This window comes from Biomphalaria glabrata, chromosome 2 (genome assembly GCF_947242115.1).
Source record: "Biomphalaria glabrata chromosome 2, xgBioGlab47.1, whole genome shotgun sequence".
In the NCBI taxonomy this organism is placed as follows: domain Eukaryota; kingdom Metazoa; phylum Mollusca; class Gastropoda; family Planorbidae; genus Biomphalaria; species Biomphalaria glabrata.
The window spans coordinates 21,989,519-22,005,311 of NC_074712.1; the positions used below are offsets into that span (position 1 = coordinate 21,989,519).

A 15,793-nucleotide genomic window follows, 5' to 3' on the forward strand; every position below is an offset into this window, starting at 1 on the left:
CTTAACGATACCAACATACACCTCATTGCACTTTGAGCATTTGATTGAGGGTACCTGGGGCTTGATGTGGTTATCTTAAAACCCCATTCAGTTGCAAACTGTCTGTAGTTGTAACTGTTGAATGGCATATTGTCGCTCATTGTTTCTTCTGGTATGTCTAGCAAAAATACCTTTCAGTGCCCTGATAACACATTCCGTTGTTTTGTTTTCAAGTCGCTTTATTTAGGGTATATGGAGAAATACCCCACAACTAGCAAGTAGTCATTGTTTCGCCATTCAAAAAAATCAGTCACAACCTTTTTCCATGGTCTGTCTGGTACAGCATAAAGTAGCAGTTTTTTTTTTAACATTATTTCTTTTGAACGTTACACATGTTGAGCATTTCATTATTGTCGAAAAAATATCCTTGGACAATCCTGGTCAAAATATACTCTGTCTTGCCTTCGATCTGGTTTTCTCAAGACCAAAATGACCTGTGTGCAACTTATTGAGAATTGCATTTCTCATACTTAAAGAAATTATAATTGTTCTTACAATATTCCATTCTCTTCATGAATACTTTCTTTTAATGGCCAATACACTTTTACTGTTTCATGAACTTGAGTTTTTAACTTTGGCCAACCTTCTCTGATACAATTAATTACAGATTTCAATTTAGCATCAGATTCAGTTTTTATTATAATTTCAACAATCTTCTGATCGCTTCCCAGAAACTGTGCCGTTGCGCTATGAATTCCCATAACCATGTCATCATCTGAACTTGATTTACAGCTAGGCCATATAAGCTTAAAGGTGGCTTTTTGACCCACATTACCCTAGCTATTACACCAAAATAATTTTGAAGACCATGTAATATTAGCAGCAGTTAATATGGATGCTTTTTAAACGACTGTAATATTTGTAACAATATAGTCTAAGTTTGTTCTTTGTTTTGTTTTGTCATTTATTTATTTAAATATGAAGTGACAGACGAGCGTGCGGCAGTCACTCAGATCACACAAACACAATATCAGCATCGTTATTAAAAAAATGCTAGGATTTGTCTAGCTCTAAATCTATATAAGATTGTGGAATGTCAAGATCCATTCCATGTAGACTGAAATTGATAGTTTTATCTAGACGAAAGATCTTGATTCTACTGCTCAGAAGACTTTTCTCTTCAATCAAACACCCCTCCAACCCCCCCCCCCCTCCTGCTTTCCCGGAAGTTTCAGAGGGATTCCCTTGTTGTTTAAAACTAAACTTTTTAACTATAGGAACAATTAATTAATTGTAGATATAGATAATTATGACTTATATTGACGCCTCTAAAAATAAATTAAGATATATTAAGATCTTATTACTTTAAAGAAATCATATTAAAGAATAATTCATTTTCATGTAGCTATGATTCAAGGTCAGACCCAATGCTTCCATTTTTGGAAAATTGAACGAACTTCCCTATCCAATATGGCGGACACATTTCTGTCCGATTGTTATTGTCAGGAATGTTCAGAATATTTCAAAGAGCAGTAATATGATTGCACATTATGAAATGGCAATCAGCGAATGGAGAAAAATATCTAAACATGCAGGCAAACATTATGCCACTTAGATCTAGATCTATATTCAAAATTGAAAGCTTCTTATTTATTATTGTAGGTTCAGTTGTGAAGTGATGTCAAAAACTGAAAATTATAAACTTTTCATTTTAAGTGACTAGATCTAGAGACACTAGACTAGAGTTACTAGAGTAACTGACACCAATCGAACAAGTTAAGCTCAGTGGCCGACATTTTTTATGTTTGAATTTGTTTATCTCCGTAAGGAAAAAACTGTATGAAGTGTATGTGTATCTGTGACTAGTGTGACACTGTGAACACCTCATTCATTTGATTTGTCTTAAAAAGTAGATATATTCATTTCAATTTCATATATATGAATATACAATAGTTATTAGACTCTAATAAAGATATATCTAATTTTGGTATTAGTTTACGAGACTAGAAACGCTAAATCAGGTTTCTCTTATAATATTTTAAGAATATATGCAGAAAAAAATGAAGATTACAAATTTATATGTAATTTGATTTCCTTGGAGATAAATAGTTTTTAAAATATAAATTTTTAAGTTTTATTTCTTATTACCATATAGAGTAGTTTATGCTATTCCGACACCTATAGGCCCAAATTTGAAAGTTTGACTTTGACAGCGCATTATTTGACAATGGTTCGACATAGAAAAGAAAATGACGTATCAAAATCTTCTTAAGTTAAAGGAGAATAAGGATGACTACTTATATTTGAACCCCTAATCTATATTTATTATATTTAAGGTCAAAGAGGCCGTGTGTTTTCATTTAATTTGGACAAATTTGACCCACATTATTTGATTCCTGACACCATTATTTATTTCGGACAGTCTCTATATTTAGGCCTCAATAAACTCAGATATTAATTCTTTACTAACATTAACTAAATTTTAAGATCCCCAGGCATCACCCCTCACATTAAATCATTAAGATGTTTTGGAATTATGCATAAATACAAACACAAAAAGAAAAAATATGAACACACTTATTCTACCAAAATTAGGTCACTGGGATAGTGACTTCTATACCGACTTATAGACTTATTTTATGTTTGCATGATTAGATGTGTGTTGAATGTTTGTGTTTTTTGTTTATTAATTTAATAAATTTCTAATACAGATGTCAGATGATCTTTTGTAGTATAGTACATGTTAGGATAGCCATTCTTGCCTAACTGAATCCTCTATATTCTCTCTCTATAAATCTAGATCTATCTATTAGGTCTAGATCTAAGCATTTAACTTCATTCAATGTACCAAGCTCACTCCAAACATTTGCCCATTTATTCTCTATTATAAAACAAAAACAACAAACAAACAAATATAATATAAGATCATTTTTATTGATGTCCAAAACTGGCTGTCCGAAATAAATTTTGGTAAGAAAATTGTAATTTAATTCGGACACCCTATTAATTTTTTTTGTGTATGGAATCAGACAACTTGGCTTATAAATCAAATAAATCACCTCCAAAAACAGAATAAATATTGCCGGGCTCATTAGTATAGACTTAGCCAATCAAAAAATATAGTCTTAACCCTAGGAAGAGGTAAAGTCATCCGGGTAACATAGGAAAAAACAACAACCTGACTTACACATCTGAAATTCGTTTTTCTTACATAAAATAACAGCTAAATGAAAGGAAATGGGGTCAGAATCATTAGAAAATGGACAAGCATATTATACAGCGTGCTAGTTTTATAATAAATATTAAAATAATTATTTAACGACCACAAAAACATCGATTGTCCGAATTCATGTAATGTCCAAAATAAATAAACTACTATATATATAAATATATTGTCATTGGAAATACGCCATTTTGGTTTTAAGGCTTAATACTAGGCTATCTCCCTTGAATTACTTGCCAACATTTTTCTGTTGCTGTTTTGTCTTTCTTTCTAGCAGCTATTAGATCTAATATTAAAATTCATTTAAAATGATAGCATAAGAACAAAAAACTTTCTTAAAAAAAGTTATTGAAAAAATGAAGAAACAACTTCATCAATTTATTATTAACATTTTTTTAGACCTTCATTTCAGTAAATACACTTAAAAATGCATAAGTTGACAGCATAAGAACAGAAATCTCTTTTTAAAAAGTTATTGAAAAAAGAAGTAACATAAAAAACAACATGGTGGTCAGTAAAGGTATCTGGGCATCTAAACTATTACCATAAAGACTAATAGAGTAAAGTGCAAAGTTCGATCGCATTGTGATTGATTAAGCCCGCTGGCAGCAATTAGATCTATCACATTTGGATTTTTATAGATCTAGCACCGTAATGGTCTGACCTATGAAAAAACTGATGGTATCTCTGAATTCCTCGTTCTTTTGTCTATAAAAATAGATCTGATGTATCACTAGGCTTAGTTAAAATTAAATATAATGAGGTCAAAGTGGTGTAGGGTGGGTATTTTCCCTCTATCAGATTTCTCCCCTAGTTAGTAAGCTCGATCGGGCTGATGGAAGGCTCGATCAGATCAATGAAAATATATAATCTAAAACAAATTTTTTTATAGAATAATTTTCACTATGACTATGAAGTCATTTACTTTTTACTCCAGAGCAAGAACACCATCTACTGCCACCTTTCCCATGCTCCACAACTTCAAATAGTCTCTTTGAGCTGATGAGCCATCAGACAGCTATAAGCCCATGACCCATTACCTTCACTACCGGGTAGTAAAAAATAATAATTCCACACCTCTTGAGTATGTGTCAAAAGTGAAGAAAAAAGGTGCATGCGCAGTAGCAATATAGTAGTAATTTGGTAAACATTCAAATAAAAAAGTTTTAACAATAAAAAGTGAACCGATTGAACCTCTATATCAAGGTCTTTGTTTTATTGTATTACTATTCATATTTGTCTCATAGGAGTCTAGTTAAAATTATATTTGATGTTAAAGTAGGTCAGGTCGATGATTTCAAGAAGATGCTTGAAGTTTCTAACATCTTTTTACCACTACCTTCAAGAATCGAACATCTTAAGAAACTCTCGAACACATGAGAAGTATGGTGTTTTAAGAGTGTTATTTTTTAAACCCTCTCTATTTCACCTCAAGTTTCATGTTTGGGAAGCAAGGGACAGACTCCACAAATATGTTACGTCTTCATATTGGATGAGACTCTTTAGACATGAAAACGACAAATCACAGTTTATAAATACTTTAATCTTTATTAATACTGAAAACACTTTCTTGGTCATATTCCTCCATTTTGATTCCTCCTTCCTTTCAACACGCAATTGCACCATTTCACATTCACACTAAGATGCGCACGTAACACCCCCCCTGTTTAACAAGTTCGATGCACATCGAACGTCCAAAATACAAATCACTGAATATATTATCAGACTATTCCAAGTTAAAAAAAATCGGTAACATATAAAACCATAATGTAATAACTAAACGAAATCAAACACAATGTCATGTTAATACCAATACAATCCCAACATGAAATAACAATTATATTCATCACAATAATAACTGTTATTATGAGCAATTGAAACCACTTCTGTTAACATTTATCTATAAGTAATCATATTTCTATCAATACAACTCCCCACTCATAATTGTATGCCTGTACAAAACACCATCATTCCAGTCGTAATCAAATAGTTAACAAACAAAGTCTATCTTGCTCCATGCATATTGTAACAACAATATTCAATTCATTACACATATATTTATTCATTGTAGAATAGAACAATAAATAATGTCCATCATTCCTACCTTTTCTAATCATATCTATATAATTCTAACATTATTGACATGCCATCCTTTCCGCTTCCCTCCTTTGCAATGATGTCCCATTGTGATTCTACTACCTAATGATCTAGCTGTACTGTTTTCTAGGCTGCTAATATCCCTCTCTTTTCTCGTATACGCCTCTTCACTATTGTACCTTGAATCCTTAATTCTAATTAACTGTTGACACTGTCTTCTAATATGCCCCCTTTTCCCACAATTAAAGCATAAGATGTATGGATTTGTACGTCTGTATGTGGGCTTATATCGCTTTCCCTGTACCACTGATTGCCTTACTTTACTTTGATTTGGACCCATTCCTATTGCATTGCTTTCTACCTTATCTGTTAATTCTTTCTTCTCGTGCTCTCTGCTGCCCATGTCATCTGATGTATGAGATCTTATGTCTTCTTCCACATCCCCATTTCTACCTCGCGTAGACTTTATCCCATAATATTTCTTCCAATTCTCAATCTCCCTTACTGAACATATTTTCACCCCATGAATATTCCCAATAATTAAATCTATCTCACCCTGATCTACAACACAAGCTTCCACTGTCCCCTTAACATACGGTGTGTCTATACTAACTTTAGCAATCGGTAATTGTACAATATTCCCATTAAACATAACACACTTCCTAGATTCGCCTGTATATTCATGGTCTTCCACTAAATTCTTATTCACTCCAATAATAGTGCTCCCAGTATCCCTGATGGTCTTGGCTGCCTTGTTCCCTACGAATGTCTGAAAAATCTCCAATGTTCCAGTATCAGATGACAATGATAAGCCTTGCTCTATTCTACCTTTCTCCCAGTCCTTTCTTTCCTGTCTGTTTCCTTGATATCTTCCGTTGCGGCTATCATTTTGTCTTTCATATGTACCACTTCTATACTGTCTATCCTGTGTCTCCCTTGTTCTGTGAGAGTTATTCTGTGTCTCACATGTTCTGTTAAAGGCAACTATTTCTTCTATATCACTGCCTCTAGATAATTTCTTCTCGGGATGTGCCACTTTATAAGCCCTTATCAGTCTTACTATGTCTTCTATGGATTTCAGTTTCCTCTCCAACAGAAATATTTTTAATTCCTCCTGACACTCGTACATCACTTTGTCCAGCATGAGAAATGTCTTAAGACTGTCAAAGGTTTTTTCTACCTCAGCGGTTTCTATCCAGTTATCGAAATGGCTGCTCATTTTGTCCAAGAAGGTCTGCGGGTCATCCTCTGGTTCTATCTCACAATTAACAAACTGTTGGCGATAGAAAGCTTCTGTTTTCCCGAAAGTTCTAAGTAGTTGTTCTTTCACAATGCTGTAGTTACCCTGGTTCATACATATTTTTGAAGGCACCTCCGCTGTAAATGATCTCGACAATAAGAATGTCCATTTGTCTTCAGGGTACTCCAGTTCTCTCATTTCTATCTCGAACTTCTTCAAAAAAATGTCTATGTCCATTTTGTCTTCGTTGAATATCAAACCTTTATATTTTGCCAGTTAATTCCCTGTAGAGTCACTCTTTCTTTTATCATTCTCTTTTCCTTGGTCTGTTTTTAACTTTTTCTCTGCTGTCTCTTTTTCAAATGCTAATCTTTCTCTTTCAATGGCGACCAATTCATTTTTCTTTTCCCTTTCAATTGCTACTATCTCCTTATCCTTTTCTCTTTCTCTTTTGTCCTCCTTATCTAATCTCTCCTTTTCTTTTTCTCTTTCTCTTTTGTCCTCCTTATCTAATCTCTCCTTTTCTTTGTCTCTTTCCATCGCTAATCTCTCCTTTTCTTTTTCCCTTTCTCTTTTGTCCTCCTTATCTAATCTCTCCTTTTCTTTGTCTCTTTCCATCGCTAATCTCTCCCTCTCCATTAACCTTTCTTGTATGTATTTTCTTAGTTCTGCCCCTTCAAGCTCCAACAACCTTCCCTCTTCCTTCAACGCTGCTACCTCAGCCTTGTCCGCCATAGTTGATTACTAATAATATCGAATCGAATGTTCTCCTGTCTCTAGATCTAGACTATACTATCTCTACTGTCTGCTGACAGGAGATCCCCTGTGAATAGAGGGATACGTGGGTTACCTTTGCGTTGGGCGCCACTTGTTACGTCTTCATATTGGATGAGACTCTTTAGACATGAAAACGACAAATCACAGTTTATAAATACTTTAATCTTTATTAATACTGAAAACACTTTCTTGGTCATATTCCTCCATTTTGATTCCTCCTTCCTTTCAACACGCAATTGCACCATTTCACATTCACACTAAGATGCGCACGTAACAAAATAATTGCACATATTTCTCAGCCTGATAAGAAACATAATATATATATATATATAGGTTTTGTTGAGCTGAAGCATCATTAGCATTAAAAAAATACCCTTAACCTGTGACCTACTTCATTCTTTCCAAGAGGTCAACAAAAGTGACGTTTTTATATACCAATGCACTTTGTATATAATTAAAAAATTGTCTTTGGGTGAAAATGAAACTAAATATGTCTAAACTATAAAGAAATGGATGATGCACAATAGGAATGGCCTAGTTTCATCATAATCATCGAAATAAAGAATTTTAAGAAATACAGTGGGGTGTTTGATAAGTATCTTAACATAAAGGTGTTCGATTGGCGTCTGTTACTATAGATAGATCCTAGGTAACTTTTATTATAATATGATAAATATATGATTTCATTCTCATAGTTTTAGGTCTAATAATAATCATAAATCAATTTGACTCTATTATGTTTAAATTGTTACAGTTACAATTCCATCTTATCTAGATCTAAAATAGATCTCTACTAAATAAATAGAAATTGAATTTAAACTAATAAAATATAAATGAATATATGCTATTCAGACACCTATAGGCCAAAAATTCAAAGATTGACTTCGACAGTTCATTATTTGATAAAAAAAAGGGTTTGACATAAAAAAGAAAAGGAAGTATCAAAATGTTCCGAAGTTTAAGGAGAATAAGGATGACTACTTATATTTGAACCCCTAATCTATATTTATTATATTTAAGGTCAAAGAGGCCGTGTGTTTTCATTTAATTCGGACAAATTTGACCCACATTATTTGATTCCTGACACCATTATTTATTTCGGACAGTCTTTATATTTAGGCCTCAATAAACTCAGATATTAATTCTTTACTAACATTAACTAAATTTTAAGATCCCCAGGCATCACCCCTCACATTAAATCATTAAGATGTTTTGGAATTATGCATAAATACAAACACAAAATAAAAATTTGAACACACTTATTCTACCAAAATTAGGTCACTGGGACAGTGACTTCCTTATCTTATCTTATATAATACAGACGTTACTTCAAAAAAGAAGATGATTACGTCCTACGCGTCATTTAGTCATGCATATTAACCAATGACTTAAATTCTGGCAAGTCACTGGTTTTCCTGGCTAGCTCAGGCAACCCATTCCATGCTCTAATAGCACTAGGGAAGAAGGAGTATTTGTACAAATTTGTCCTAGCATATGGGACGAGGAAAGTGCCTTTATCTTTGTGTCTTTCAGAGTATTTTATTAAATTTTGTTTTTGTATTTGAAGATTATGTATTATTGCTACTTTACTTTTGAGCCTTCTGTCCTGAAGGCTTTCTAAATTTAGTGATTTTACTAAAGGTGTTACTCTAGTCAAATGTGAATATTCGTTTGTTATGAATCGCACTGCTCTATTTTGTGTCTGTTCTAGTTTCTTAATGTTTTCTTGAGTTGAGGGGTCCCAAACAGAGGATGCATATTCTATTATTGGCCTAACCAAGGTTAAATAACATTTTAGTTTTATGTTCTTGTTTGATTTATAGAAATTTCTTTTAATAAATCCTAATGCTTTGTTTGATTTTTTTGTAGTTTCATCAATATGTGGATTCCATGACAGTTTTTCATTTATTATAACACCTAGGTATTTTGCATTTTTAGTCTGTGTTACTGGTTTGCCATGAATAAGTTAAGTGGAATTAATTTGTTTTAGTTTTTTTGTTACTCTTAACAACTGACATTTTTCAGGGTGGAAAGACATGCTCCAATTTGATTCCCATTTCTGTAATTCATCTAATTCTCTTTGTAAAATATCTGTGTCTTGTGTTGTTTTTATTGTTCTATATATTATGCAATCGTCTGCAAATAATCTGACTTTTGTTCCTGAAGTAATGCAATTTGGTAAATCATTTATGTAAATTAAAAATAGTAGTGGACCCAAGACTGTTCCTTGAGGTACACCTGAGTTTACTGTTATCGGTGTTGATTTAGAACCATTTATTATTACAGTTTGTTCTCTCCCTATCAGAAAGTCTTTAATCCACTGATGCAGTGGACCATTAATGCCGAAATATTTTAATTTTTTAAGCAAACTATGGTGGTGAACTTTGTCAAAAGCCTTAGAAAAATCTAGTAAGATAGCATCTATTTGTTCACTATTATCTAAACCTTTTGAAAAATCATCAATTAGTCCTATTAGTTGTGTTTCACATGATCTATATTTCCTAAAGCCATGTTGGTATGGTGTGAGGACATTATGTTTGTCTAAGTGGTTTATGATGTTGCTACATATTATGTGTTCTAGGATTTTACATGTGATGCTGGTAAGTGATACTGGTCTGTAGTTTCCTGGGTCAGATTTTTCTCCTTTTTTAAATAGGGGGGTGACATTAGCTTCTTTCCAGTCCTTTGGTACTCTGCCCTGGTTAAGTGAAGCCTGAAAGAGTATTTTGAACACTGGGGCTAGCTCATTACTTAGTTCTTTGAGTAATCTAGCTGGAATACCATCAGGTCCAGAAGCTTTATTTGGTTTGGTGTTGGCTAATAGTTTTTGAATTCCATTTTCTTGTACTACTATATCTTCTATGTTGTCTACTTGGTTCAAATTCAGTAATATGTCTTTGTCTCCTGGGGCTGAGAATGCTGATGCAAAGTATTTGTTTAGAATGTTTGCTTTAGTTTCATTATCATTATGTATTATGTTATGTTCATCTTTTAATGGCGCTACGCCTGTTGTTTCCATTTTCTTAGACTTAATGTATGACCATAGGTTTTTGTTGTTATCTTTAGATATTACATTGTTTATGTATTCACTCTGCAGCTGCTGCTTACTTTTTGGGTTAAGTGTTTAATTTTTATATACTTTTTGTAAACTCTTTCTGCATTAGTTTCTTTAAATTTTCTATATAGGTTTTCCTTCTGTTTACAAAGCTTCTTTAGTCTATTATTAAACCAGCATTTATTTATTTTGTTTGATGTGTATTTAGTTGGTATATGATTTTCTATAATGCTTTTAAGATGGTTTTTAATGAAATTCCAGAGGTCATCGACTGGTTGGTTAATGTTTTTTTCTAATAAGAATGTTTGTTGAAAGTTTAATGCAGCTTGGTGTAGTTGTGTTAGGTTACATTTATTCCAGAGTAAGATTTTTCTTTTGGGTTTTGTATTGGCTACTGCTTTTATCTGACTGTGTATTTTTATGATCTCATGGTCTGATAGACCAGGGATAATATCATAATCAACTACTAATCCAGGTCTGTTGGTTAAGAAGAGATCTAATGTGTTGTTTAATCTAGTTGGCTTTTTAATGATTTGATCTAAACTTAGGTTGTGTAAAGTTTCTATGAAAAGCTCATTTATGTCCTTAAGGTTTTGGTGTTTATCTATGGTTAGTGTTTTCCAATTTATATCAGGTAGGTTGAAATCACCCATAATCCAAAAAACTGCATTTTTATTTGTCTCTTTAAGTGTAGTAATCTGATTACATAGTTCCTGCATGTATTCTAAACTAGAATTTGGTGGTCTGTAAATGCTGCCTATTATTAGGGATGTTGAGGTGGTATTAATTTTACAAAATGTTGATTCTATATTTTTTGAGTTAGGTAAGGTAATTTCTTCTGCTATAAGAGTGTTTTTTTATTGCTAAAAGAACTCCTCCATGATTATCAGCCCTATCTTTTCTAAAAATTTCATAATTACTATTGAAAATTTCTGCATTATAAATTTCAGGATGTAGCCAAGTTTCTGTGCCTGCAATTATGTCTGGTTTCTCACATTCTAATAAAATTTCTAAGTCTGCTGTTTTGTTCCTAATGCTTTGAAAATTTATTACTAAGGTTTTAAGGTATTTTGGTGTTACTTCTTTAGTAGGTTTGTTTAGTGAGGCTGTTGTATTAATTTTAGTAGATTTAGGTTTAACAGGAGTGGATCTGGCTAGTGGTTGGTGAGTTTGGTTTGGGATGGTGTTTAGGATGTTGTATGGGTTAGAAGTGTCTGCATCAAAGGAATCAAACAGTCCTGATGTAAACTGAGGTAACCCACACGGTACACAGTGCCATGATGCATCTTTGTTGCCTAAGGCATAATACACAGGTGTATTCATATGGAGACATGATGCATGGTACCATTCATCGCAGGTGTCACATAGAATGGCTTTCTGTTTCATGGTGCATATTTTTTTGCAGATGTTGCATCTATCTTTAGATCTAGGCCCTGGATTTGACTCTACATCCCCTGCTATTAATATTAACAGTGATAGGTATTTATTTCTGCTGTGTCTGATTGAGAACTTCCATTTGTGATGGGTAATCTTCTTTAGTGTTATGGATGTGTATGTTAGGTTATTTTTTAAGTTGCTTTGATCTAAAGTGTGATGATTGATTATGACTGTTGTTTCCTTTTTAAGTTTAGTGTTGACTAAGGTAGATCTGGTTCTGTGTTCAGCTAGTGTGTATTTAGTAATTATTAGGATAAATAGCCAGAGCAATTTCATGATGACTGTTGTTGATTTTAGTTTTTAAAGGGGTCTAGTCTAAATCTAGTTTAAGGTTTACAATGCCTAATTTATGACTAAATCTAAATTGAAAGCTAATTTACAATGACAATTAAATCAAATGAAATGGTTTATTAAATTCAAAATATGGACCTAGTCTAGACGACCTAGACTAGATCTAGAATTCTAGGTCTAGATCTAATTCTAGATCAATATATTTACGTGTATAATTAACTATATAGAATATTACTATTAGTTATTATTAGTAGTATTAGTAGATGATTAGTAGATCTAAAGCCTTAATTAAAGTCTAAGTCTAACACTAACACTACTAGACTGACTAGATCTAAAATAATTATAATAATAATTTAATAAATATAGACTAGATCTAGTCCTAAGCTAAGAGTTGTTAATTTGAATTAATTAGTGGAAAAAATGCTGAATTAAGTTAAATATATAATTTAAAGATATTAGTTTATTAGTTAAATAGCTTTTTCCACCATGACTTTAAGACTTATTTTATGTTTGCATGATAAGATGTGTGTTAAATGATTGTGTTTTTTTGTTTGTTTATTCATTTAATAAATTTCTAATACAGTTGATCTCTTGTAGTATAGCACAGGCTAGGATGACCATTCTTGCCTTAATAGCTGAATCCTTTATATTCTCTCTATATAAATCTAGATCTATCTAGTAGGTCTAGATCTGATCTAACTACATGTGTTATTCAATGTATCAAGCTCACTCCAAACATTTGCCCATTTATTCTCTATGAAAAAACAACAAACAACAAACAAATATAATATTAGATCATTAATATTGATGTCCAAAACTGGTTGTTTGGAATAAATTTTGGTAAAAAAATCGTAATTTAATACAAACACCCTATTAAATTTTTTTTGTATGGAATCAAACAACTTGGCTTATGAATCAAATAAATCAGCTCCAAAAACAGAATAAATGTTGGCTGGCTCATTAGAATCTAGACTTAGCGACCAAAAAATATAGTCTTAACCCTAGGAAGAGGTAAAGTCATCCTGGTAACATAGGGAAAAAAAACAACCTGACTTACAAATTTGAAATTCTTTTTTCTTACATTCTTAGATTAGATTAGATATGATATCCAGATTCTAGGTAGATCAATGTCTAAATACACACTAATCAAGAGATCTCTTAACTGTTGTATGGATCTCTGCATTAAATAAAAGTTCCTTTTACTTTCTAAGTGCTTGCTAAGAATCAGTTTTGATAGATCCACAACCTCAGCACTGCAATTCGCAAAAAAACAACTCAAGCTTTCTATCAAACCTTTGTATTTTATTTTCTGTATTTCCCCAAAAGGCTGCAAATAAAGCATACTAAGAAAAAGCACACAAATTCTATATTTTTAAAGCAATTTTTCTCTTTTTCACTATTTTTATTATGCCTTACGTCAATTCTGCTTCCTTTTAGATGTGACACTAATCAAATTTAAAACAACAATAATCCTAATACTTTTAATAGTATCAAAAAAGATATATAGATCTAAGTAAAGTAAAGTATTTTTTTTTTTAGAGAGATAGAGAAAGGATTGATACTTTGTAGCACTGTCATATCTCTAAATTCAAAAGAAATGAAATAAATCATTATCATTCATTAAAATAAATACCATACTTTACTTGCCTTATGCAAGAAAGAATGCTAATAAAAAAAGGTAAAAATTACCAAAGGTGCTATATATATATAGTTACTTTACTTGCCTTATGCAAGAAAGAATGCTAATAAAAAAAGGTAAAAATTACCAAAGGTGCTATATATATATATATATATATATATATATATATATATATATATATATATATATATATATATATATATATATATATATATATCAATAAAAATAATTAACCAATTAGTTAATTAATTATTGGTAATTATTTGCAGAATTATACATAGTCGATGACAATACATAAATCAATATAAAATTACCCAATTAGTTTTATTTAATCATTTAGTGGTCATTAATTAATTTTGTTTTATATAAAAAGGGAGCTTATTCCTGCAGTATTGATATAAATGGTCGGGATATTACAGTTCTTCCCCTTTGATAAGCTTTATTTTTTATAAAAAAGATTTTTTTTTTTAATTAACTTGTTTCTAGAATATAGTGTACTTATTTTCTTTCCTTTATTAACCTCAGGATATATGCAGCGTCACATAAACACATTTTTGAGGCGGCCAAGCTTTTCTAGTTATGGATTTTCGGGATGTCATCGAACTTAATCGCTCTAAATTGGAGATCATTGTTGATGCTGAAAAACTTTACCCCCATCTCCAACAGGATAATGTCCTTAGTGACAAAGAGATCTCACTGGTTGAGTCTGTGACTAACAAACCAGCCAAAGTTGGTAAACTCCTAGACATCATCTTGTCTAAGGACAGCGCTGCTCTGCAGAGTTTGTACCTTGTCTTACAGAATGTGTACCAACAACAGCTTTCCTCCATATTTTCAGAACCACCATTTTCTACTAGTCGTGGCAGTCAACAAGGTGATTATACTGTGCATTCGTTATATTGGGGGAATAGGTTTTATCTTCCCTAAACAAGTATTACTAACGTTTTTATATATATATACCATTCATTATTTAACTAAAATAACAATGCAGTTATGTGCATCTTCTAAAGAAAAAAAGTAACACTAAATTTCAGAATTGAACAAAAAAATTTTTTTATGGAAGAGTATTTCTTTTTATTAGGCATTTTGGCACAGTTCATACTTTTTATGTATGGATCTTCATTTTGTTGATATCTATAGCCACAAGCTAGTTTCAATTTTACTGAAATATTTAAATCTTAATCTATTTTTTTTTCTTGGCTTTTAATTCTCTCATAGTATTTTTAATCAGTTCACATTCAAAATGTAACTTAAAGGAACAAATATAAATATTGAACCTAAGGTTGTAACTATGACTGTTATTTCCATTGGCTGAACATAATATTATTTATTTTTTATCTTTCTGTTCCTTATCAGCTGAGTCTTGTTCAACATCCATAACCTCAGATTCTGAAGATGACATCAGTCGAGGGCAGCTTGGTACTGGTGAGTTTCATCTTCTTTTTTTTTAACACATTGAAACACATTGACTCAGTTTTTAGATACTAAATTACATTGGAGAATAATTTGACCTTTGAAAAACCATCATAAGTCCTATTCTCCATTATGCACTTAGAATCTTGCAAGTGTTTTGAAAATATTACTTTTATAACACATTTTAGCTATGTGAAATACTGAGTCTACTCTTTTTTTCTTCTATTTTGTTTTATCTACTATGCAGGCGCTAAACAAGAGTTTCACTCAAAAAAGACAAAAATCATCCCATCACATCAATATGATCCGAACAGTACAATGAGCAGCAGTTACCCTACCTCACGGTAATTGCAATTATTATTTGTAATCTGACTTGTTCTTTACGTGGTATAAATAGTTTTTTTTTTTTTTTTTGCTTCAGATGATTTTGAATTGACTTGGTGCAATTGAATAGTTAATCATTATTTCAAGATTCCCTTTTTTTTTTTTTTTTTTTAGATTTTTGGCTTAGTAATAACAAAATATTTTGTTTAAATTCTACTAATTTCATTATCCTTTGAAAACTTGGGGGTGGGGGGAGACAATATTGGTACATTAAAAAGTTATTTTGGACACTTTCAAAAAGAAAAAAAAAAGTCTCGC

General features: G+C 31.8%; 1 protein-coding gene across 5 annotated transcripts in view; it reads left to right on the forward strand.

Annotated features, from left to right (window-relative positions):
- Positions 1 to 1,421: 1,421 nt before the first annotated feature.
- Positions 1,422 to 15,793, forward strand: part of LOC106059545 (disks large homolog 5-like) — a 38,609-nt gene continuing 24,237 nt past the window's right edge. For 2 of the 5 annotated variants that reach the window (XM_013217189.2, XM_013217191.2), the window contains exons 1-4: positions 1,422 to 1,637; positions 14,264 to 14,612; positions 15,095 to 15,163; positions 15,399 to 15,495. In XM_013217189.2, coding sequence (XP_013072643.2) covers positions 14,318 to 14,612; positions 15,095 to 15,163; positions 15,399 to 15,495 — 461 coding nt within the window. In that variant the 5' untranslated portion in view covers positions 1,422 to 1,637; positions 14,264 to 14,317. Of the gene's footprint in view, positions 1,638 to 1,658; positions 1,817 to 14,263; positions 14,613 to 15,094; positions 15,164 to 15,398; positions 15,496 to 15,793 lie in introns of those variants that run through there. The other 3 variants (XM_056019632.1, XM_013217190.2, XM_056019633.1) reach the window with 3 other exon arrangements.